The sequence below is a fragment of the Atta colombica genome, unplaced genomic scaffold (assembly GCF_001594045.1).
Source record: "Atta colombica isolate Treedump-2 unplaced genomic scaffold, Acol1.0 scaffold166, whole genome shotgun sequence".
Lineage (NCBI taxonomy): Eukaryota > Metazoa > Arthropoda > Insecta > Hymenoptera > Formicidae > Atta > Atta colombica.
Window position 1 is genome coordinate 1,105,748 of NW_017259257.1, and position 26,895 is coordinate 1,132,642.

Consider the following 26,895-nt stretch of genomic DNA (forward strand, 5'->3'; position numbering starts at 1 on the left):
AATTGTAAAGCACAAACATCATTTAATGTGCTTTGTTAACGTGCTCAAAAACAACTATCAAGCATAGATTAAAGAAAAATAAAAAATGAGCATTTGAATTACAAAAGGATTTGTTGTATGGTTCCGATATGGTTCCGACATTGATTAGAGATAAACTTTTATTTTTTTATATTGTAACTATATTTAAAATTTTAAACATGTTTTTCTCGAAACATACTTTTCAAGTCGGTTGACATTTCTCAGAAACTATTGATATTGATTATATCTATTTTGATTTAAACTTTTATGTATAGATAAAATACACGCCTATTTATGACATGGAATATTGTCATTATCTATAAATGAACTATCTTTCATAAATATTTAAAACCAAAATTTTATTTAAAAATCGATACTGATCTTAAAACCAAGCCATTTTAACAATTTGCAATATTTATCCCAGTTTAGATTAGGCACAATTCATAATAATTAATAATCCTTTTAAATTTTTTAATTCAATTAAGTTGGAAAGTTACAATCATGTCAATCACCGATGTTTTTTTAACATTTTGTTTCTGAGTTTACATAACATAATAACATATTAATTAATACATTTAATCATATCAAAATTTATATATAGATATTTACAAATAAAAATAAATAAAAATAAAAATAAATGAAAATAAAAATAAATTTAAATATACAAGTAGATGTGTAAAAGAAATAGCTATCTTCTTAAAAAAATTATCAAAAATAAGCTGTATATCTCCTTAACATTCTGATATTGCAATAAAAATTGCTGTTGAGTTCATTATAGTCTAAATTTTATACTTAATGATCTAAATCCTTAAATATAATTTTTCTATTTACCAAGCGTTTCTCCTTAAGAGCCGGATCTTGAGTGATAGTTTGATTCGGTGGATTTCCGAGTCTTTTGCTGAGACAGGTGAGAGCTGCTCTAATCTGTTCAACATGCTTGTCAGCAGCCACTAAATCATCTGTTAGCACCTCCGTTTTACCCGATCTATTCATATGAAAAATAAACTTTCACTAAGATATTGTACATTTGATAACAAGAAGCCTTATCTTTTATTTTTTTTAAAGTCTATTTTATCACTCTTAATCTATCCAATATTCATAATTAATTTCAAAGTCTATTTTGAAATATCCGTAATTAATTTCAAAATCTATTTTGGAATATCTATTGTTCAAGATTATCTCAATGTTCTCTATTAGAACATGATCTGTCGACAATTCTGATGTATTATCTCCAAGAAAAAGATATGTCTACTTAATCAGAGTTCAATTCATTTTCATAACAATAGCATTTAATTGTATCTTAATTGTTCATTATATGAAGAAAGAATAAAACTTAGCCTATAAACAGTCAAATCAAATGTAGCCCATGGTTTTCCAGCTAGAGATATAGTTGACATACAATGTAACACTGTACACAATGTACTATGTCATCTGAACCTGCTGCATACCTGCTGGAAAGCACTTATAGATGCCATAATGTATTACAGTAAATCATTTTATTTTTTGTTTAACATTACAAACAACAAAAGGATATAATTCACTGTAGATGCTTTTTTATTGATGATACAAGTCAACATAAGTACATCTTTGTTACTTATGGAGTGTCAAGAAACATAGAATGATGTTTGTATGTTGATTTATGTCAATAATACTTGTTTCTATCAATGTAAGTTTCAATTTCAATTCAATTCACTTTCCATGTTTTTTTAATTCTTAGAATTAGAAAAAAAGAAGAGTTGAACCAAGATTAAGTTAAACTACATTAGTAAAAATAAGTATTATTGACACAAATCAACATACAAACTTTATTCTACTCTTCTGTTTCTTGATGTTCCATAAATAACAAAGATAGAACGATACTCATGTTGTACTTGTATCACCAGATAAAAAGCACCTACAGTGAATCATTATATCTTTGTTATTTGTTAATGTTAAACAAAAAAATAAAATAATTCACTGTGATACATTGTAGCATTCATAGATACTTTTCAACAAAAGACATAGAAGTGTAACACAGTGAATCATTACATCCTTCTTGTTTGAACAAAGAAATGATCATTGTGTTACACTATGTCTGTTGCTGGAAAGAATCATGTGTCTCTTGTCAGAAAATAAATAAACAGATAAAATTAGAGGAAACAGAAAACGATAATGCAGACTAGCGATTCTAGCTGACTCAGCTACCTAGAGAAGGTCTGATCGGCGAGCTGCTTCACCCGGAAAAACTGCTTCTTCATGGTTGACTGGGCGGTCTCAACACTCGAGCAAAATCACGGCGACCTATCGTCCGGATCCCGCAAGCTATTCACACACGACGCCTTACGACTCGCGCTCACGCTCGTACATCCCTCCGCGACTCCCTCACCGTCTTCTTCTTCTTCTTCTTATCTCCTGGTTGATTTTCCAACCTCACCGCCGTGTTCGCGCGGTACCAATGGAAGAGCGCAGGGCGGGCGGCTGGGAGGGTTCTTCGTGTCACGACAAGGGCGGACGTCCGTCATAATGTTTGCATGATGATCTCACGGCCGGTGATGAGGATCGACGCGCTCACGGCCGATCGGTTCTCGCGCACCATCGATAAAGATCTGCCGATAAAAGTCCAAGCCAGCGCCTTCTCGCACCCGGTTACGACGATGGGTTAGGTGAATCCAGTCAGCAGTCTACACCAATCTAGTCTAACTTTGTCGTTTCTCTCTCCACTCTTCACGCACTCTCCCTCTTTCTCCAGATTATAATAGATGAGTGAACCAATGTCCATTCACGTCAGGGAACCTTCCGATGCCCGGCAACGTCATATAAATCGGGGTTGGTCGAGGTGTAAAGTGTAAGTATCGGTGGAACCGTGGCGCTCTTACGTCACATCGGTCGAGCGTTTTAAGCGTCCTCTTCGTCAGGAAGCACGGCGAATCGCGGTTTACTTCAATCTGCTCAACGCACACGATCGGCTTGAAGCTCGCCGCATCAGGCGACCGCCTCCCCGCGACTTATATTGTTCTTCTTGCTTCGTTCTTTTTCTTTCTTTCTTTCACTCTCTTTTGTCGAACTGGTCGAACTCCTTCTGCGATAGCACAACGGCACAGTTGATGATCCATCAAACCCGCGCAAAAGTCGCTCGCCTTCAATCTCGCCGTTGAGAATCGCCCAAGATCGATCGATCAATCGATCGATAGCTTTATCTTCTCTAATATCCGTTTAATTAATATCCGTTACATCCGTTAATTAATTTTAATCATAGTTTAACTTGCCGTTTATCTTTTTCTAGTCCTGAAAATTAAAAAAAGATAAAAAGTAAATTAAACCGAGACTAAAGTTAATCTTACATTGGTGGAACTGGGTATAAAACCGTTATCACACTAATAATTATACGATTGTGAATAGTGATCGACTTTTTTTAATTCCGCAAATCCCAATCGTGCAAGCGCTAGCGTGATTACGATCGATTACTTCATATCGAACGGAACTCAATCGTCAAGAATCGAGAGGGACCTATCGACGATTGATAGATCTCGCGCGACTCATCGCCAACTTCAGACGTCAGATGTTTTTTTAGCAATGCGTACTTGCGCAGGCGGCTGCGCAGGTAACTATGGATGTATGATGTTGTGGTTCGCAGTCGCGCGGTTTCTCCCATGTGGCGATCTGTCAACAGTATCGGAGTCGTCGAGGAGTAGACTGCTTCTAGACCGCGCGTGAAACGTGAATCACTCTCGTATACGCGACAGATACATACACGACAATATTGTCCCGCGACTGTAATCATGGATCGAGCCTTTTTAAACGTGATGAGCCTCAGCTGGGGATTTATGCTAGTCTTCACGGCATTTCAAACGATGGGCAATATAGAGGTGAGCGATAATGCCGCATGTGAATGTTTTTCATCTTATCATTATTATTCATATTATCGCTTGCGTCGGCGCGCACTTCTATGTTTTACTTTGCGTAGGCTGCGATAATTGAAGGTTGAGAAATTTGAAGAGGAGCCCTTCGGAGTAAATATATTGACTGAGCTCTTCGAAATAAATATATTTCACGATTGAACGAAGTTGGACGCGTGAAGGTTACACCGTTTTCTTCTTTGAGAAAGAATTAATTCCTCGACGTTCTCGATGCATTCGTTTCCAGAAACAAGTGGCATTTTAGATTACAGCATGTAGCGAGCAAAGCTTCTATAACCTTTTATAAGCGGAAAGCGCGTCATATCAGCGAACGCTCAGTGAATAATCTATTAGTGAATTCGGTCACTCGCGTTACATTGAATCAGTGCACATTAAAGGCTGCTTAGGCTATAAAGTATCTAAATGCAGCTTATTATAATTAACTTTGTCAATTTGAAATAATCATATGTATATTTTAATATCCATTTATACTATTACAATATATTATAAATTAACTTTAATTTCGATTTAACTTATTTTTTATCTTTTTTCAATTCTAAGAATTAAAAAAAGTTAAAAAATAAACTAAAATTAATCTATAGAAAATAGGAATGCATTTAGGTTTGTTTTCTATATATCCAAGTTAGAAAAACTAGTGTACATTTCAGAACTTGGAATGAAATAATATGTACATGTTTTATATTTCACTGAAAAAAGAAAGAAAATTCTACTCCAGTCTAATACAGGAATAAAAACAAACTTTGTTAAATAATGTGACAATATCTTTATTGCGTATAATTTAATCGTTTAATTAGCAAAGTTAAATGTAAAAATATATAAATATTTTAAGCCTAATTTCACCAAATATAAGATTAACTTTATAATCTCGGTTTAATTTATTTCTTTTTTCATTCTAAGAATTTATACCTTTTAATTTGACTTATTGAATTCTTATTACAATTTATTTACCAAAAATATACATGAAATGAACAAAATTAAATATAAAAACATATAAATACTTTAGGCCTGATTCCACCAATGTAAAATTAACTTTAATTTCGGTTTCACTTACTGTTTATTTTTTTCTAAGAATTAGAAAAAGATAATTTTTTCTTAGATAAGATAATTATAATTATATATATAATTATCTTTTTCTAAGAAAAAATTTTCTAAGAAAAAAAATTATCTTTTTCTAATTCTTAGAAAAAAATAAACAGTAAGTGAAACCGAAATTAAAGTTAATTTTACATTGGTGGAATCAGGCCTAAAGTATTTATATGTTTTTATATTTAATTTTGTTCATTTCATGTATACTTTTGGTAAAAAATTTGGTACGTAATAAGAATTCTGATTTTAAACAATGCGTTTTCCTTATAATTCCAATGTTTGAATATGGAAGAATATTATTTACAAAATCTTTCATTCAGTCTGATATAGACAGAATCGGATTAATAGGATGATTGGATAATGCTAGGCGATCAGCGTCGAGATCTTTTTTTAACTAATTTAAAGTGAAGGACTCCATAGCATCCTAGGCGTTCAAACACGAGCGATTTGTTTGAATTGCTTTCGCACGTGCCTATATTATCGGAGAACGGAAACGCTCGAAATGAGAGAGCGGACATGATATAATTTATGCCCGTTTTATATACATATTGACATTAATCTCGATTTAATTTACTTTAAAGCTAAAGAGTACATTGAACCAGGATTAATTCCTAGTTTGTTCAAATTTATTATATAATCATATTATTTATATCAATTAATGATTAAAAAGATGTAAAAAAAATAAAAAATAAATTTTTGTAGGAAAAAGATTTTACATTAACAGTAGCTATCAAATACCAGAAAAGTTTTTAAATAAAATATTAATAAGACAATAAATTACATTTTGAGTTAAATAGACCTGAACAGAATCAAAATTAATTTATATCGATAGAAATGAATATTAGAAAAAGAAAGAAAAGACAAAACGAATTAATTGTGCTAGTTATTGATGAATATTTGATTGTTTTGTGAAGCAAATGAAATGTTCGTATTAGTTTATAAAGTTCTAGAAAGTACACGGATCAACAACACTAACGGATCAGGACATCGTATGATTAGTTTAGAAAGTAGCAACAAAAGGCAAGGAGCTAACTGGTCACGATCGCCGTAAGCGCGAGACTGGAACACTTCTAAATTATACGGTATCATTATCGACTACTTTCGGCATTGCGAAACTGGCGATCTGTGAAATACTGTTATACAGTTTTTCTCCAAAAGTCAAAAAATATCTTGATGAAACCTAAAAAGATGCAAACGACTGAAAAAGATTTTTTTATTTTAACCGTGGAGAGGAAAATCATTGTTTTTATAAAGTTCTATCGCTACACCGAAAGCATGACTTTAAAGTATAATATCTACAATTTAGTTATAGATTAAAAATAATTTTGAACTGTTTGTTCTTTCTATATAATAGGAACACTTCTTTCTCTTTTCTTATCTTTCATATTTAATATAAAAATAAATATATTTATATTTTTACCTCTATTTTTTGTTGGATTTTTTTCTTATTTTTTAATAGGTTTAATACTTCATCATTTCTCTTGCGTTATTTTGTTTGCATGATTGTTCCTGAGGATATCATTTCAGGATCTAATGACATATTTTTGTCTTCACTCATCTTCAGTCATCTTGCATAACATTTGTTGCGAATTGTTGCGAATCTTTTGAATTTCATATCACTATCTGAAACAAAACTTACATAATATAGGTATTCCGCGCGATATCGCAAGTATAATCTGGGAATGCGCGAAAATTGCGTTCTGGTAATTAAGTTATTGGTAACGTCAGCCATTATCTCCGTAATTCAGAAGTATCTTTGGATATGTGATATCTGTGAAATTTTTAACAAACGTGCAGTGGAATTGATCGCTGCAGCGCGATACAATGATCTTTGTTTACTTGTAAATTCACCGGCCGCTAACAATATCACGTCCGATTAGCTCACAAAAGTCGCAGATGTAGATTACTGGTGCTTTCAGAGTACAATAATATTTTTTTCTTAAGTTTTTATAAATATTTTAAGAGAAAACGAAAGAATCACGGCATCTATGAGAAAAAAAATTCAGATATATTGAATAATTAATCAATATTTACGCAATGAAAGAGTCAATTACGAAGATTTCAAAATGACTTCAGAATGATAATCTTTTGTAATCATGCTGACCTTTTAAATATACTCTTGATAAGATTTCTATCAGTATAACTCGAGAATTTAAAATTAAGTGCCCCTGATATTATCTAATTTCAAATTAATTATCTTTAATATTGTATGAAATTTCATTTCTTTGTTTAAATAAGTTTTAACAATAAAAAATTACAGTCATTTGTGCCAATTACAAATAATATTGACTTATAAATAATTCTGACCAACTTATTTTTCTTACGCGAAAATTTTATATTATCACATTGATAGCCTTATTTTGCTCGTTTAATCGTTATATCATAAAAAGTTCATCTATTTGTTACGTCAGACTTTCAAGAACTGAGATATTAATTTCTTCTTTTAAAGATTTTAAAGATATTAATCTTCGATTAAAATGTCATGATTACTATCGATATTGATTCTTGCAACGTACTAAAAGATGCAGTTCTTCTCCATCTTTTTTTGTATGTAATAATTAAATCGCATTGATTTTTTTTTTTGCTTTGTTATCTCGGACTTCATGAAAAGTGACATTTCTTAACTTTGAGCTAATTCGATGTCAATTTTCAGCGATATCGCATTCTGCTAGATTGCAATCGAGTCATTATCATATAATGAAGATTGCCTGAGATTGCCCGTCAATCGATGATGTTGTCATCGTAGTCTAATCGTAATTGATTAAATTATGTGAAGTATTCAATCAGAGAGAAATGGAATTACATTTTTATAAAACGAAATTTCTTTTTTGTATGTTTAATCGCCTAAATTATTTCGGAATGTACTAAGACTGTGAAATATTAAAAAATATTATCAATAAATAAACAACATTTTGGATTTGCTATTGCTTATGTTATTATCTTTTACTGTAATTGTGTGACCGATTCGCACACTGCTTACATCTTACTGCCTTATATTTTTCTGTGTTATGCTTCTTAAAGATCCTAAAACGATATGAAGATGCAGGATCCTCCTATCTATTACATCGAAGTTCTGGAAACAGACCGCTGACCTCGTTGAAATGGTGAAAGAGAAAGTTTACCAACACAAAATGAAATTCATCCTAGACATGCTCGATAATTGCATCCATCGAAACCTGTCGGAAACCGACGTAACCGGTTCCCACCGAATTCACTTTACGCTTCATGCACCCTTCGCCGTATCGCGATTCATCGAGGGTCATAATGACTTGAATTCTCGAAGAATTTCCCTCGTTGAAATAACATCGTTGAGATAACATCATCGAGATAATTCATGACTGCCGAAAAATCTCGATCCTCGATAGCGCGCTCAGAGAAATATCTAAAATAGAATGTCTCACCAGCCGTACAACGCAGTTGTCCTTTCACTTTTAGGCACGTGAATGTAAGAGACAGGAAGAGGAGACGTCATTAAACAACGTCAGTTATCTGTGCGACAACACGTTCAGTAGTTTAAGGAAATAAACTTGAAGACTCACAAATGGACATTGCCGATAAATGTATAATTAATTGAAAAATATGTTTTATATCCGCATTATTGCAATTTACATCATAATGACTAAGAAAAATAATGACTAAGAAAATTAATAGAGTATTATTTAATAGAATATTATAATGAGTATATATTGTATATATTGTATATATTGTAATTTCACAATATACTCATTATAATACTCTTAAGAAAAAGTGTTTCAATATACTAATTAACTGTTCAGTAAAAATATTTCATTTATACTTAATTACCGGTGAAATATCATCAGTTACTGAATGGTCAGTATTGAAACACTTTTTCCTAAGGGTATTCTATTAAAATATATGTGACTGAAAAAGAGGATACTCTCGCAGATAATGTACTCTTTTATATTTAAAAAATATTTAGCTAAATAATAAAAATATATTTATTTAGCGAAAAATATTCTTTAAAAAATATAATAGTTGTCAAGCGATATTTGTAATATCTATCTATTTCTACAGATTTAATAAACAAAATTACAAATTTAGGATCGTTGTTACATTTTTAATGATGTAAAAATTGAATTTATTTTTAATAGAAATTGTTTTTTTAATAGAAATTTTATTAATGTAAATACAATACAATTATTAAATACGATGTGTTCCAGATTTGTAGTAATTTTTTTATCTCTTACAGATGATTTTCTGTACGAAATCGCATCGGAAACAATAATGTTATGTAAACATCTATGTAATCTTGCAATACCATTATAGATCTTATCGATTGTCGTTATCACTGTGAATACCTCTCTGGTATCAAAAAAAAAAATGAGGCTACAAAGATATTTATCAGAGAAATTGTTTTCTTACTAAAAGCTTGTTTGTCATTATCGCCTATTGACAATCGCTATCTTGACAGAACGCTATATTTACGCGAATGCGATAAATATAGTTAAACTATAACACTTCAAATGTTATCGAATATTAAAACTATTTAATGAATCTATTTAATTTATTTAAGCAAATATATCTATATATTTTGCTCCACTGCATTTTAGAGAAATATAACGGAATCGATAAAGATATATATTTCTTTTTATGTTAGCATTTACTTGAACTTACGGTTTATAACGGACGTTAATATTATGCACAATATACCCAAAAAAAATAGCCAACGAAATGTTAAATGTCAAATCACGAACAATGATATGATTGTTGATTACTGATGATTCTCAATAACGAGAAGATATGAAATAGTTTGCGACAGATCAGAAATACGTAAAATAGGATATTATACTTTCCTATATGTGAAAGTGTAGTTGAAACTGACAACGTGCGTTTAACGTTTGACCGATTCGCTCCTAATACGATACCAGTGATGATAGGTGAAATCGTGAATCGTCCAATTGATTATAATGCACATTAATAATCCTCATTTGCTTTAACAAATTTGTTGGACACATCAACAGTTTTTTTATTGAAACCACTATAAATACCACTAATATTTCTGTGTGTGAAGCTTGTCTTATTTTAAAAATAAGCACAAGCGATATCTCTAATCTGATTCTGTCTGGAACATTTTATGAATCCTTTTTTTTTTTTTAAATAAAATCGTAAATCAACAGAACGGTTTCCTTTTATATTAATTAATACGCAGCTCTTGCTCATTAAATCTAGACATTTCTAATTCTTCCTAATAACGATGTAGTAAAGGAATATAAAACAATATTCATTCCTATATTGATATTTTGTGGTTGTCCTTGGTTGAGGTATAAATATAATGCAGTTTTTATAGTTTCTATAAATACAGAATAACCAGTTTGAATCCTAAAAGAGAATGCCGGAACTGGCGATACATTCTGATGCTTCGCCTTTTATTAACGTTTTTCAATTTCTTATCTGATTTCTCGTTTGATCACTTTCCATTTCTCTGTTACAATACCATTGCTACAGTACATTGTTCAAAATATTTTTCATGTCACTGTTTAATAAAACTAAGATAACATATTATGTATCAATTTTTTTTAATAAAATCTAATTTTATATAAATGGTAAAAAGAAATTTTTTATGTTCAACTAAATTCAATTCAAGAAAAAAAATCTCTCTCTCTCTCTCTCTCTCTCTCTCTCTCTCTCTCTCTCTCTTCTAAATTAATTAGGAAATAAAATTCTGTAATAAAGTTTAACATGAAAGAAAAATTATCTGATATGAGCGCGGTTATTATCAATTGGCAAGTCAGTTATCATGGATAAGTTGTTCAACCGACCTGTATGCATTTAACACAATAGAAATTCGATGAAATATCATTAAAAGTGTATGAAACGTTATTACAGAAGCGAAAAATAGCATATTAGAAATATATTAATCTTCCTGCATTGATCTCTTTTGTTTACAGAAAACTGTCTTGAACAGCATTTCGGACGAATTTGAAGATTTCCATGGTAATGCTTATGTCAGCCTGGCCATAATCTATGCCGTGTTTGCGACCTGCAACTGGTTAGCACCGTCCTACATTTCCGTGACAGGGCCACGGATAGCGATACTTACAGGTGCCTGTTGTTACGTCCTGTTCATCGCTTCATTCTTTTGGCCGCATGATGCTCTGTTGTATACCATGTCCGCTATCGTCGGGATTGGTGCCGCTCTGATGTGGACCGGCCATGGACAATACCTAACGGAAAACAGTGATAATGAGACAATGTCACGGAATGCCGGTATATTTTGGGCGATTTTCCAGACATCGCAGTTCGCCGGTAATCTGTTTGTCTTTTTCATCTTTACAAAGTCCAAAATTGACAAGGAACAACGGACAATCGTATTCAGCGTGCTAACTGGCCTCGCAGTAGTCGGTGCCGGGGTACTACTCGTATTGAGAAAATCGCCACAGAAGTTGTTGCTGGGTGAAGCTGAGGGGGTATCTAACGCCGACAAAGAACTACGCCTGCCGGAACCAAGGCGTGAGAAACCGCTATTGGCTGCGTGGAACGCCTTCGTGGATGCAATTAGGCTCTTCCTCACGTCGAACATGCTGCTACTATCATTGACATTTATTTATACAGGTCTCGAGCTTACCTTCTATTCCGGTGTATATTCTAGCAGCATTGGCTTCGTGAAGGCATTGGGTGAGGATCGTAAGAAATTGGTGGGACTATCCGGTATTTTTATTGGTGTCGGCGAAGTCGTGGGCGGCGCGGTCTTCGGCATTCTTGCGTCCAAGATATCCCGTAAGTGCGGTGGCTGGCCGGTGATACTCACTGGTCTGACTGTGCATTTATTCGCCTTCATCAGCATCTTCCTGAATCTACCAAACGATGCATCGTTCAAGGACACAGATAATGTAGGCTACATTGAGACATCAAAGTTCCTCGCATTGGCAGGCAGTCTTGCCCTCGGTTTCGGCGACGCCTGCTACAACACGCAAGTCTACTCGCTATTAGGCGTCCTGTTCGCTAACGAGAGTGCGTCGGCCTTTGCTCTCTTTAAATTTTGTCAATCTGTCGCAGCAGCTATTAGCTTCTCATACAGTACTGAGGTGGGATTGTATGTACAACTCGCGGTGCTACTCGTGGCTATATTCATCGGTACGGGGGCCTTCTGCTATGTCGAATACAAAGTAAAAAAATCGAAGAATGAATCCTCACAGGAAATTGATCCAGCGTTGGTCGATGCCACAAGCGGTGAAGATTGATAAGGCTAGTTAAAGCAAGCAAGCTAGCAAATTCTTTAGGTTGCAAAGATACATAACGAGTTTGAATGCGAATGAAGTGTGCGAAAACTCTCGAGAAATAACATCGTGGAACATAAGAAACTGTGTTAAAAATAAAGCAACTCACGGTAGCTCAAACGAGCGTTAACGCACATTATTTTAATACATTAACGATAAGATTGATAAGATATTTTTGCAAATATAAGTATTAGATAATGTATGAATCCTTCTATAATTGAAGACTATATTAGCTCAAATAAAAAGTAGTCGAAAATATTAATTGCGAATTGCGAGTTTTTTCGTAATTTTTGTTTTTCAAAATGTTAATATAAGAAGTCTTTATTATAAGTCAAGTGTGTTTTCCATTTGATGACAAGTCGATCCAAGCGTCGTTTTATCCTTCTTAACATTCAGAGAGTGATAAAGAGAGAACGACACTTGAGTCGATTTATTGTATCATCAAATGGAAAGTATCTAATATTGTTTGAGCGATTACATAAAGAGGACATCCAGGAATATACTTTCCGTCGAATGTTATAGTCTTCCAGTATGTATATATACATGTATATTTCTCAATCTCTTTCAATTTCGGAATAACTGTGTTTTAGATATTCCCTCTTTTAAAGCGGTCTTTATATATGCAAGTATGCCAAATACGTATTTATTGGCGTCATCAATGTTTCCATTACTGAAATGTTGCGTCATTCACAGTTGAAAGAACGCTGCCTTGAAGACATTGATCTAATCTATTTTCTTTCAGATATCCGATATTGTTATATTAAAATGCAAGATTTTCATCTTAACGAGGAATATAATTGATATAATAATTTTTTTTTCATCTACTCGAAAGCTGTAAGTGTGCTTTGCATTCATTGCAAGCTTCTTTATATAAGTTCTAATTATGTATGTTTGACTATGAGATCATGTTTGTTTTAGATGATTTGTGCATCAGTTTTGCACTGCGATTTTGTGACTAACTAGTCTGTAACATGAATCCGCCACAAAAAAACTCGCGTTTAACTAGTCCATAACGCAGTATATCGACTTTATGTCTGATCGTATATACATGTGTACACGAGAGAGAGAGAGAGAGAGAGAGAGAGAGAGAGAGAGAGAGAGTGTGTGTGCACAAATGAATGTGGGCGCACAACAGTATGTGACATTTACAGCTCGAAACTCGATTGAATTGTTCGAGATCAGATTTAAGGATCTTGTTCCTTCATTGATCGGCGCTTGTCTCACGGTGAATAGGTAGATTAACTGCGATATGCATACAAGATGCATTAAAAGACACTTTCCTTGCAATTTTTAAACAACAAGAATCAAAGCTGTAAAACACATAAGAAAAGTTAATAGGAAATAAAAAATCGTATCTTGAAATCTAGTTAAAAATCGCATTGAATTGAAATCACAAAATGACATAGATTTGCTGTTAAAACAAAGTTAAGATAACATTTTAAAATGATTAATAAAATAATTATTAAAAACTTTTTCGTCAAAATCTAATCGTGCGGCTTTTAGAACATCTTGTATGCATTGTAATACCCACGGATTTTATTTTTCGTATGTTATTTGATCATGGACGTGTTGAATATATATTTTGATAATGACAGAGTAGAAATGTATAGTCAATGATGATCAACTATTCTCTTGACAATCAAAATTCTATTGAAGACATTGTACTAATGAATATGTATACGAGACATCGTGATACTTTTAGAGAACGCATTCCTGCCTCCATAATTTTCAAAGAGAAAGGGGATTTCGCGTGTAGTATCTTTTATGCATATTACAGTCCATTACATTCCGTAATACACATGTGCGTGTTTGTACAGAATATTTTTTCTGTACATAAGAATTGCTTCTTGGATATGTACCTGAGAAAGATCACATTCTATTTTAAAAGCACGTACAATCCCGATAATGTATGATCAAGCAAGAATGATCATTATTGTTTTTAATCGAATAGTCTATATGCAAAATTTTATGAAATATATATATATATATGTTTATATGAATTTATGATAATAAACAATATAATGTATATATGAGATTGAATAATGTTATAAATGATGTATGATTGTTGTTAGCAAATATATTTATATATTGCAAAAATATTTGTATTTTTTGATTTCCCGATAATTTATCATAAAGTTTTTTAATAATTAAATATTTCTACATAATTAATTCCATTAAATATTTTTTATCAGTTTTTCGAGATATATTGTCCATTTGTGCAATAAATCATCGTGCATAAATCACTCCGATGATTCATACCTTATTGCTTTTATTAATCATCGAGTTGACAAAGGGCAGCTACACCTCGATTAATCCAATGCGATTCGTCTAGATCTGTCGGGATTAGGATATATAATATAAAATTAGAAGAATGTCCAGTAGTAGCTAATTCACCGCGTCTAGCACTTGTCTTGTACACTGGACAATAATAAACGTTTTTTATGTCGAATTTAGCCTTTTCGCCAGATTTTAACCATATAATGGGTAGCACATCGAACATTATCTTAGGCTTAGATTCATCCAGTAATCTCGTCTCTCTATTCCATCGAGCTCCCTCTAAAAAGAGACCCTAAAAACATCGCGGATAAAGATCAATAAGAAATGTAAATAAACAAACATGTCATTGCGGCAAGATACTGTTATTATATTATTTATATTAAAAGATCAAATTTTAATTTTTTTAGAACTATTATTATTTTTTAGAACTATTATTTAAGATTATATGTTAATAAAAAACTTTGCATACACTTATATAAACTCCATAGGAAGGCGCAGCATCGACGCTCGATTCGAACCGGGTGAACTCGAATTCAAAGTCTAACTGGTCGATCGGTATCTTGTGCATGCGAGCATAATTCTGCAGCACCGCCGTCAAAAATGATTGTGTGAAGAAGAAACCGGATATCCAAAATACATTCGGTGCGTCGTGATCGATCCAATCTTGTAGAAATTGCAATCTCGCCAATAGATCATTCACATAGCTACCGAGCGGTTTCAGGGAGGGATACGATTTTCTGTTCCAAGTGAGTGGCACTTTGCCAACGCTCATGCTTAGATAAACATCCTCCAATTCTAATGACATTAGAACCAGCCCTCTAATGGCTTTCTGCATGCTGTTCAATGTTTCCTTGATGACTTTGGTGAGCTCGTTGAATTTAACGAGTTCCTGACGCAACACCGTGTTCATGCTATTCATGTAAAGTACCGGATACTTCTTCGACACGTATTCAATATCGAATTGTGGTCGCATCTTTGATAAAATCTCACTAGCCAGAGTAAAAACTATTTCATCCATGTCTTTCTCGACACCTGATGAAAATTAATAAAAATGTTATTACACAAGCTGTATTATGATATATGGAATAATGTTATATTATCGCGAATAAATTCCACGCCAACATTTTTATTGCTATTTTACGACAGTATATAATAGCAAGATTATGTAACATTTTTATAATGTTGTGATCTTGTGCAATAAATTATTTCTACAATTTTGTCATAATTTTGTCAATAATGTACACCAAGTCTAAATTAAGTGTACTGAACTATGTAAAAACTCACATATTATATAAGTTTAGCAATATTTCAATTATAAAAAGAAAAATTCAATTATAAAATTAAAAAAAGAAATATAGTTTAATAAACATTTAAAATTAAAGAAATATATATTACTCGCCTACTCCGCTGATTTGTGGCTGAGTTAAAAGTGCACCGGCTAATAGTTGCATTGCTTCTCGATTGTCCTTCGCTATGTCTGCGTTCTCATGCAAACCAAAAACTTCCGGCAATTGATTAATTGGTAAGCTGCGAATGTATTTCAGACATCCTTCATAATCTGTGTCCTCTGGCATACGATAAATTCCGCTCGGAGAAAATGAGTATCTAGGAAGATACGAATTACATGATATGAATAACAAGATATGAATATTAATAAAAACTTAAAAAACTTATAACATTTTATCTGACAAATTTAGAATCTTAAAAATTTGTTTATCTCTAATAATCATTCCTTTCATAATTTTGTTAATTTCTCCATTTTTAATTCATATTTTGATTCATTTCTCTTCTTTATACAAAATTAAATTACAATATTACTGAATATAATCCTTATAATCTCTGTTTTAGAAATGGGAAGGAATAATTTTCTTATTTATTTATTTAAGCTTAAATTTTCTTTCATTATAAAAAAATTGACAAAATCAAAGAGAGTAGTATGTTCTTAGATTTTTGAATTCTATATAGTATTAAGAACGAGTGATATTACTCTATTTTTATAATAACTTCAGGATTATAAAAATTCTTCAGCAGCGAATTCAGCAGCCTTCTGTCTTTATCATCGGTCACTCTGCCTCCATAATTGCATTCGCCTGTTAGATAAATGAGTGCGTCGAATGGTACTTCGTCGTAATCATTTAAAAATTGCTAGATTACCAAAATAATATAATTATAAAATAATATAATTATAATAATCCCATGATATCTATTAATAAAAGAAAGCTGCTCCCATACCTGTAATTGCAGAATACAGATACGCAAATCGGACTCGTTGAACTCGTAAGGTATATTCCAGCCGAGTGGACCGAAATTTCGTCTTTCTTGCACCACCGCATGGAAAAAACATAAAGAGAACAACAACCTCCTCCATTCTACTATTTTCGTACACTCGCGGAAAAACTTTAAATCCGATATAGGATCGTTCAGGTAACTTCGCAGCAAATTGCTCTTCAATCCCTTCGGCGGTTCATTCGTCATCTTGACACCGTTCTGCAGAATGGACACCGGAAATCCTTTGGATGGGTAGCTAGTTAACCATAAACGAAAATCACGATGCGTGTTCTCAGGTACGATAATTTCATCGCATATTTGGTCAAGTTCCTTCATCCACGATATGGCAAGATGGCAGTTCTGCAAGATGACCCACTCGCCACTCTTGATACCACGCTCGATCATGTCAACTGCAATTGGGCCCTGACCCTGACCCAATGATATCGTCATGAGATTTTTCTTCGAGATCCCGCGATCTTCGGCGAACTTGATCAATCCAGCCATTGGATCCGATCCAGGTGAGAGCACGAAGATGAGAGGCGTAACATTGCTCGAGTCGTTGTATGAACTCTGGAGATCAAATGGTGGCGGTTCTACGAAAGATGTGCTCATATGATGGATGATATATGCTTGAACGGCAGCAATCAGCTTGTCGGTTCTTATGCATCTCAGGATTACGAGCTTCCTTAAATTCTCATCCTCATGTTCGAATGGTGGTGGGAAAGAATGTTCCTGTGGGTTCGACAGGTCATAATATGCTTGCCATTGCGATATGTTAGATTGGAAGGATGTCCTCAATTTTTCAAGACCGGGCAGGAGACTAGCTTTTACGATCTCGTTCCAGGATTTGTCGGATAGCCATGAGGGATCAGGGTTGGGATAAGGATTTTCGAGAGCCATTCCACCCGTCAATAAAAATACCCAGAGCTCTTCATCTAATTTACGAGCGGCGCGCAGCAGACTGACACAGAGGACCAAAGAGAATATCAGTTTGTCCTTCTCGAATAAAGAACGACATATATTTCTATAAATGCTTGCCGTGAAGTATGAATTGAGATTGTTCATTCGTAAGTCCAAATCTGTCGACTGTTCACTGTTGGTTATTGCCATGACGTAGAGATGTAGAAACCATGGTAGTGAGTATTGGTACATGGGATCAATGTTGGCCAACTCGGAGATACAGAAGAAGAGAACCGCACCATGCTTCGAGACGGGTTTGTAACCATCACGAGCTTTGTCTATCTCTGCCGAGGTCTTTATTGCAATCTCCTGTTTCGCCTCAATGTCTTCTGATAGCATCTTCGAAGTCGAGAGTATTCTGATAGCGGTCTCATCTTCGAGTATGTTGCCCTCGGATTTCGTGAGAACCTCTAAGATCTTATCTTCGATCTCTTTTAGGATCCTTTTATTGTTCGCACCTTCTACTATCAGCTGATTCTTCTTCTCTTCCAGCGTCGGTAGCTCTTTGGCCACGACTATGCCTAATAACTGATCCTGCAAACCCTGCGGCGTGATCATGAAATTTAGTAGAGTTACTTTTACCGCGATCTCGGGCAGATAATGTGGATTTCGCAAACGCGTGGTGATATAGAATCGAAAGTTCGAATTATACTCTATCACAACTTCGCCAAACTTCATGTACAGCACTCCACGGTGCTTGTATACGTTCTTTAGCAACACAGGCTCTAGAATCGCATCAATCTCCTCCATAATATTCTCTAACAGCACTGGCAGTCCCAGTTGAATGCTCATCTCTATCACTCTCGCGTAATTGGGATCCGTGAGTTTAATTACCGCTAGCTTGTTCGGCTTCTCCATATTTTTCACCCATTTATTCGCCTGATTCTGCGGATCAATCATGAGCGGCCAACGATCAGCATGCTTCACGATTATACCATTTTCCACCGAAAAATTATCAGCTGGTAACCCTTGGATGGTCCAGTCCCTGATTTCTACCGCTTCACCTAATATATCGATCAAATTAAACTTCGCACTACATGGTATAGCCTCTTGCATACAAGAAGTATGCCACTGATCGATTAACTTATTTCTATATTCCACTGTGAATGCTCCTAGATAAGCTACCATTCCGGATGATAGTAAAACGTCTCCAATCACATTCCCCAAACTGGCGCCCAGTTTACTGGCGGTCTCACTCCATCTACTTTTCTCGCCGCTCAGACCGCTTAGTAGTTTTTCAGCCCTTTCCAATTTCTGGCTACAATAGTCGATCTGATCCTCCAACTTCTTCTTCTCGCGCATACACTCAGCGAATTCATCATTGAGGGACTGCAATTTCTGTGTTACTTCTTGCAGTAGAGTTCTCTTCTCATTGAGCATTTCCATCTGTACAGCTAATGCAGCTTCCGCTTCCTCTAGCATTGCCTTCTTCGGCGCCACGACTTTGATTACACGATCGTACACTTCCATAGCACGCACCCATTTACAGAGACCCTCGCACGCGGTTGATACTTTCTTAATTGCTTCTGGCTGGAAGCTTCGGTCATTTATGAACTTTTCGCGAATACGCTTCATATAAGCTAGTGGTATATTATCCTTGTCGAAATTTTTTAAGTTCTCTAGAAACTTCATATCGCCCAACAGCTTGATAGATGCGGGCCAGTAATCGTCCACCATTTGACCAGTGGACGGATCCTGAACTCGATCCGGTTTTATACCTTTCAACACACAGATCGCTTCCATCACTAATCTAACGCCGGCTGGCGGAGCTTTCATCGCCTTCACAATTGTGATATCTGCCGGTTTCAAAGTGTCCAATGCCGCTAAAGCAGCTTCCAACGCCGGCGTAGCTTCTGCCAAATCACTCTCGCAGTCATCCTTAATTGCTTGAGCTGCCGCAGCCGCTTCGTTCGCCAAAGCCTCATCAGCCGCCACAATTTCTTTCTTCGCTTCTACATTGATAGTATCTTGTTCAATTCGGATCATTAGCTTATCACTCAATTGCGATTGCGCTAATAACTTCGGTTGTAATTGATGTAATTCATCCTGCATGAGCGATACTTGGTCGGCAGCGAAATCTAGCTTTTCTAGACCGCTTTCGTAACGATTCTGTTGCATGGAGATTTGCTCGATTTTCTGTCCATATAATTTGTATAATGATTTGATCAATTGCAGAAAACTTGTGGGTGTGACGTAATATTTTCTACCGTAAGTCAAGTAATAATCTTCACTCATCACGGAGACACTCGTGTGGAACTGTTTGCACATCTGCACGCATTTCTCTCGTAGTTCTGAACCAATGTCAAGATCTCTCAATGACATCCTGGCTACTTTCTCGAGGGCATCTTCAGGCCAGAGCGTGTACCAATCTATAGTGCAACAATTGATAAGCGACGGGAACATCCTCAGACGATTGCGGAAAGTATCGCCTATTGGCGACATCGTCAAGACTATGTGAAGATTCTTTTTAATTCTTTCGATGAAAAGATTGTAGAGCACCATCGGCGTCATTTCTACTTTCTTACCGCCACTTACGTCTCGTGCGAGGTTCATCATCTTTTCCAGTATCTCCGCCTTTTCATCTATCCCATATAAGTTCGGTATGTCCGCAGTATTCAAAATCATGTTGATGTCCTCGATAAAAAACTCGTCCTTGATTTGATGATCACCGAAGATAAAAACAGTGGGTTTTCCTTCACAACCGACGCGTAATAATAATTGCTTCAAATCCTCTCGCCATTCAGTCGTTCCATAAGCCTTGGTAATTTCGATCTGATGTATATAGTATTCGCATATGCTGGTCGCTAATTTGGCACAAGAGTTACGACCGGAACCACCCACTCCGACGAGTAGAGCATGACCATTATCCTGTAATAATACTCGAGAAATACGAGAGATGTGCTCGATAGCATAACGAAACAGCACTAGATTCATCGGCGTTTGCGAAACCGCGTTGTACTCAGCTAAATAGTACTCCATTTTCTCCTGAAGATCTTCCAGATCCCTTATTTCATCATATATTTTCGGATCGGCATCGGGTTCAATGTAATTTCCAAAAAAGAGGTTGCTAATGTGGAAACTCTTTATCATTTTCTCATCCGGCTTGAGTAAATTTGCGAGCACTTTATCCAATGGCTGACGCAGCTGATCGTAGCATGTGTATCGTACCATCCCGAACAGTGTCTCGCGATCGGTGTCATCTATTAGTCTATCATGGAAAACTCGATATACTTCGTGAATCCACAATCTAATAAGTTTATCGGGATCCTTCATTTTAGCAGCCGGAATCAAAAGCATGCCTCCGATAACTCGACTGAAATCACGCAAATTAAACTTATAATGGCTTTTCGATGGCGTTGGCAGAAAATTTTTAATGGCCTCGAGAAACACATTCATGGTAGCGCTCACTATCATCTTGCTTAGTCTTGAAATCTCCGGAACAAAACCCTTAGCAAAGTGCCAGTCGAGAATCGACGAGAAGATCTTTGTCATAGTGGCTTGTTCGAAAGAATCGATGCCAATCACATGCATGTGACGAGTGAATCGCGATGTCACGACATTAGAACCGCCTCCAGGTGGTATCATAGCAGTGATCAGCAAAATATCCACTAGATGCAACATCGAGGTATCTTTCGGGTCGAACCAGTAACCATGATCTATCCATTGTCGAAGTAATTCTATCGGCGGTTGAGCGCCGAAGATCTCCACCTGCGGCATGCTAAGATCGTCCACAAATAGCACACACTTTTTTCCCATGGCAGGACCGTAAACTCCTTTCCTCCTTCTATCTAACTTTGACATAACTATCTCCTGTGTCTGCGGTGCGTTCGTTTGTGCGCTGAAATTTATAATATTCTCTAAGAATTTTTCCCGTGGCAACGATACAAGATAGTTTAGTATGATCACGGATTTGCCGGTGCCCGTCGGGCCTACGAACAAAAGCGGTATCGATCGATTCATAAATTGTTTGATAAAAAAAAGCTGAATGGACGTTTCCCTTGTCTGAATGATCAGCTCACTGGCTTTCGCTGTTGCTGGTAAAGGTGCCTGAAATGTATATATTTTAAATGTCTAATTATTTTCCTATTTTGTATTCATAAATTATAAAATTTTAAATACTTCTAATAGATTTTTTATTATTTGTTTTCTAGCTTTTTATTAATTTTTTAATGTTGTTTAAAATTAATTAAATCCATGTACTTTTAGTAAGTCTCAAAAGTACATAAAAAAATATCAATTAAAATTTTATCTCTTCAATTACTCACGTGATTATTTTTCTTAATACCTGTTGCATAGTATCCATCCAAGATATCCAGCATCCGTTATTCCTTTTATCATAAATCCAATCATACACTGTACCTCTATCGGGAAAAATTTGTTGTTTTGTCAACTTAAACGTCTTTGGCTTGGGATATTCTTCGATAGTACCGAGTAATAGTTTTCGCAGGTATATGTCGAAAATTTTTCTGCTGTCGTTCATTAATGTTGAGCAAATGCCCCAAACTATGCTAAACAGTAATACACACTGAAGCCATACTGTGCTTACTTGCGTCTCGTCTGCCAACATCATGCTGAATACTCTTGTAAAAGACTATTACGCAAAAAGAAATATTGGATTAAAATGTTACATTTAAATACATGAAAAATTACAAATATTTAAAAAAATATTATAATTTTTTTAAGTTCAAAAGTTTCTTTTTCTATAAAGTTCTTTAAATAAAGTCAGTTATTACATCGAGTATAAATCTAGTACAATACAGACTTTTCCAATGTACTTACCAAGAACATGTGTATCTCTGATGTGTCTATAAAAGTTTTACAATTATGTCGGATAAAATGCAATATCGGTTCGATCAACCAATCGATCAATTCAACAATGAGCTCGTATTGTTCAAATAACAATTTCTTTTTAAGGTATTTTTTATAAGATTCAAAGATTGGTTGCCAGCCCAACTGAGAGGGCTCCATATAGATCATTCCACATCTGCTGACAGTGGCGGGCGAGGCATGGTCGAGATCGGCTGGTTCGAAGAACATATTCATTCTCCCGGACATTTGTATAATCTCACCGGACATCAAACAAAGTTTCTTATTATCATCCAGCACAGTATTCATGCTCTCAATCCAGATTGCATCCACCGGGCCGTCAAACACGATCCATTTGCGTTCGATCGCGATAGATTGTGCGTATTCGCGAAATGTATTGGCCAGCACGCCATCGCTCCATTCATGTGATATCGGATCAAAGCTACCGTACAATTGACTCAGCGGAATGGCTTTGGGATTGATCACTCGGTAGGCTGTACGGTATTCTCGCATCGTGGCTCTCCGTATACCTGACAAATCGCCCAGAGAATCGGCCAGCGCTTTATAAGCCTGCGTCTTTCCACCCAGGGCAGTGCCGACAATCATCAAACCATGCCGTACGAGTAACATCTCATAAATTTGCACAATCTTCTCCACATACCAGTCAGTAGCCTGGAGGTTTCGCTTCTCTAGATTTATTTTCAGCAGATTCACCAGTTCGTCACGTTCCGGTTGAGGCAGTGTCACGTCTGGGAAGAGATCTGTATAGATGCCGTTGAAGAGATAAACATCCTCGGACAAGAATTTCGGCAGATTAACATCTACAATGGCACGAAGAACCAATATGTGCTCGTCGCGCTTTGGAAACTTGAGCTTCAAATTGCCGGCCGCTATCAGCACGGTTTTGACTGCTCGCATCCCATAATCATAATGCTTTTGAGAACTCAATTGTTCGGAGCACAATTTATAAGTGTGAACTATTTTCTCCGCGAGAATCTTGGCATCCGTAAAGCCATACGAGTACAAGGTGATCTCACCGATCATGGCGTAGTCCGGTACCATCATTGCTACTGTTCGAAATAGTACTTTCAGATTATCCGGTAGTTCTACTCGTCCAGCATAACCCGGGTTCATAGTTATGATAACGTTGCAGGTGAGATTCAACTTTAACTCGGTGCCTTCAAAGATAAACTTCTCAAGCTTCATGCTTATAGCCATCTGTATCGACAGTATTTGCTGAGCAATCACGGATAGCACCTCCAATTCAATTCTGTTGAACTCGTCGAAGCACGCCCAGGCTCCTGATTGTGCAATACCTTTGAAGAATTTGCCCATCGCTTTATAATCAAGTCCCTCGGAACAGTTGAACACTACGCAATGCTTAGCCACAGCCTTTGCAAGATCCTTGCCTGTTTCCGTTTTGCCGGTGCCCGCTGGCCCCTCCGGCGAACCACCTAAATTCAACTTCAACGCGCCCATTAAAGTCCTATAACATCGATCTGTCAATGGCGTTATCACCAGTCTTGACGAGTTGCCGAGATACTCGAAGGCATACATGACATTAGTTGTGACCATAGAGACAGTGATACAATCGTCCAGCCAGTAGTAACGAAGCTGCGCTATCCAATTAAAGTCCGAAGGGTCGTCAACCTGCTTGTCGACCAGCAGTTTTACCACATCCCGAGCATGCACATCTATCACTATCAAGGCGTTCAGTGTTATTCTAGCGCCAGATTCTAGTCTGCCACGAACAAGTGCTACAATATCCTCTATTTGATCAGTGCACTTGTTTAAGTAGATTGCTGTAGTACGTTCCTCAAAGGATTCGTATACCTCGCTGGTCCAATGTATTTGACTTGCACAAATGACAATCTGACCTGGCCATGAAAGTACCCACTCCTCACGTACGGCATCGAAATACGCTAATACACTCTGCTCGGCAACATCGCGCATCGATATCACCATGAGTTCTTCCACTTGGCATAACCATCTCTCAACCATACCCTTTGCATCAGCTGGGTAAATCTTGCCGCTCAGAGGCACGTATTCTTCCTCGGCCGACAACATACCAATAATCTCCTCCTCCTTGGTGAAACGGAGTTTACTAATACCCTCGAAGCACTTTCGCAAATGCGGTTGCACTCGTTGCGGATCCTTAGTCTCGGACAGAATTTCCAGCAGTTCGTCGTTCGATAGGAAGAAGAATCGTGAGAAGAACAGACGCTTCTTCTCTAGGTATTCATTTAGACCCTTCTGGATTTCTTCGAGAAGTAAATTACAGAGCTTGAATTCTTTTAACATGTTTGGCATCGCAGTGGCATCGATTACCCGCCTGTTATCAAAAACGTATAACATGATATTGCGCCAAATCTTGTCAAGTCTACGAAAGTTTCTTGATTCGGTCGGCATCTGGCGCATGATGTCCTCGCTGCTGAATATCGGCTCTAGATACATCCAAGTGGACTGGCAGAGTAACCATTGATCGATAATATCCTGCATCGATATCAATTTCTCCTCCCACTGCTGCATCTCTTCCTCGAATGCCTTTATAAAGGGTGAACTGCGCATAGTCTGCGCCTTGAGAATGTGATCATCCAATAACATCTGTATATCATCCACGGCGGATAATATAAACACTCCGGTTTCTCGATAAGGAACAAGCTCGAAGTATATTTCCTGCCATTCTTCCTTCATCTTTTGCAGGTTGCGCTGCAATGTGTACTCTTTTGTGGCCGCCGAAGCTATCTCTTCCAACTTCGCGATGAAAATAGATAGACCATACTCGATCATCTCTGATAAATTACTAGTGTCTGTTAGTACTATCGGTACATCGACAATCTTACTGATTGCCTCCCAATGTCGAGCTTGTAGACCTGGAGTACAGATGATCTGTAATACTGGAATGAACTGCCGGAATTTCTCCACCTTGCCGCGTACCATCTCGGCGACACGTCTCGCGCCTGGCACTTCCATCAACAAGCGCGATAACTTGTACAGAGTTCGCCACGTATTTTCGGTATCCTCGCATATTTGTTCAGCATCTAGACCCACAAATGGACCGTAGAACCATTTGTCGTAATTTTGATGAAATTCCAAAACAGTATGCCAGAGTTTGTCGAAGGTTTCTACTGTGCTGGACATAGTCGGCAGTTCCATATATGGACTCAGTTCCATGTCCAACAGTCCTTCCTCTTCATTGATTTCTTCGGCTTCTTTACGGATCTCTATCATAGTTATGGAAATGTGCTCAATTTCTTCCACAGCCTGTATCATTTCCTCCATCGTAAGAACTGGTGGATCTTTTCGCTTAAATTGATCAATCGCTAATTGTACCATAACTATTTTCTTTTCGAAGGTATCTCGTCTCGTACGAAGTACCATTTCTAGGAAGTCCTTTCTCATCTTCAATCTATTGCTTGCCAATTCCATCACAATGTCCATTTCCTTCGGCCAGGTAATGGCGCGTGAATTTAAGTGAATATCATCAGCCGAGAGCGGCTGATGATCGAACAGAAATAATGTCAACTCGACCGAACGAATTAATCGTCTCCTCAGATTGAACAATGTTGTGTCGCGACTCTCGCACAAGTAGTTGTATAGTTCGACAACCTGTAGTGTTGTTTCTGGCATCTTCGAGATATTCTCCGCTATTTCATCAAAGATTGAGCATAATTCACGATTGTTGGCTCGTAATTCATCCGCAAAGAAATTGCAAATTCTACTTCGAAGAGCATATAGAATTTCTTTCATTGTATCGTTCACAATACTACAATCGATCTCGAGCATATTTAACGGGATCTAAAAAAAAACCAACCAAATTATTTAAATTATCAATTTTTTAAAGCAAGTATACAGGAAAATATGGTATAACGCTATAAATCTTTCCTGGGAATTGATAAATATAATAATATTACGTTAAATAAAAAGATTGAAAAACATGTTTTAAATAATAATTTTTCTATACTATGTGTGAATGTAATGTAAAGAATTATTCGGAGGTTTTCCTATTAATTGTGACTTAATCATATACTTACTTTACATCGAAACATAGAAATCTCTTTTCGCAGAGCGTCGTACGTTTTTATCTGCTGTTCAAATTCTCGCAACAATGGTACCGGTTCGAGTCTAAAGAAATTGTCCAATTTTTTCTCGGCTACTCCGCTTGTAATATACAGTAAATTTGTGTAACACTGGAGGTAATTATTAGGACCAGTCATATGCTTAATAATTATGTCTAAAACGTTGGTGATGATGCTTATTACCTATGTTAATGTAATGAAAGGATTGTGCAATGAATTTATCGAATATTTGATATTTTCTTAGAATTTTTTTTAGAATATAAATAT

General features: G+C 36.0%; 3 protein-coding genes across 8 annotated transcripts in view; 1 reads left to right on the top strand and 2 right to left on the bottom strand.

Annotated features, from left to right (window-relative positions):
• The window catches only part of LOC108686246 (rho GTPase-activating protein 44-like), a 7,640-nt gene extending 4,636 nt beyond the window's left edge, over positions 1-3,004 (bottom strand). For 5 of the 6 annotated variants that reach the window (XM_018191447.1, XM_018191448.1, XM_018191446.1 and 2 more), the window contains exons 1-2: positions 2,203-3,003; positions 850-1,003 (exon numbers count right to left, since the gene is read on the bottom strand). In XM_018191447.1, the coding sequence (XP_018046936.1) occupies positions 850-1,003; positions 2,203-2,255 (207 nt within the window). In that variant the 5' untranslated portion in view covers positions 2,256-3,003. Of the gene's footprint in view, positions 1-849; positions 1,004-2,202 lie in introns of all 6 variants that reach the window. The other variant, XM_018191449.1, reaches the window with a different exon arrangement.
• A 612-nt stretch (positions 3,005-3,616) lies between these two features.
• On the top strand, positions 3,617-13,265 carry LOC108686251 (UNC93-like protein MFSD11). Its single transcript, XM_018191457.1, has 2 exons — positions 3,617-3,863; positions 10,910-13,265. The coding sequence occupies exons 1-2, from the start codon at positions 3,777-3,779 to the stop codon at positions 12,200-12,202; spliced, it is 1,380 nt and encodes a 459-aa protein (XP_018046946.1). The 5' UTR covers positions 3,617-3,776; the 3' UTR covers positions 12,203-13,265.
• A 1,245-nt stretch (positions 13,266-14,510) lies between these two features.
• LOC108686250 (dynein heavy chain 3, axonemal) overlaps positions 14,511-26,895 on the bottom strand; it is a 14,802-nt gene continuing 2,417 nt past the window's right edge. The window contains exons 6-13 of the mRNA XM_018191456.1: positions 26,584-26,811; positions 22,523-26,347; positions 22,029-22,334; positions 16,748-21,790; positions 16,503-16,660; positions 15,915-16,120; positions 14,985-15,547; positions 14,511-14,807 (exon numbers count right to left, since the gene is read on the bottom strand). Coding sequence (XP_018046945.1) covers positions 14,511-14,807; positions 14,985-15,547; positions 15,915-16,120; positions 16,503-16,660; positions 16,748-21,790; positions 22,029-22,334; positions 22,523-26,347; positions 26,584-26,811 — 10,626 coding nt within the window. The remainder of the gene's footprint in view (positions 14,808-14,984; positions 15,548-15,914; positions 16,121-16,502; positions 16,661-16,747; positions 21,791-22,028; positions 22,335-22,522; positions 26,348-26,583; positions 26,812-26,895) is intronic.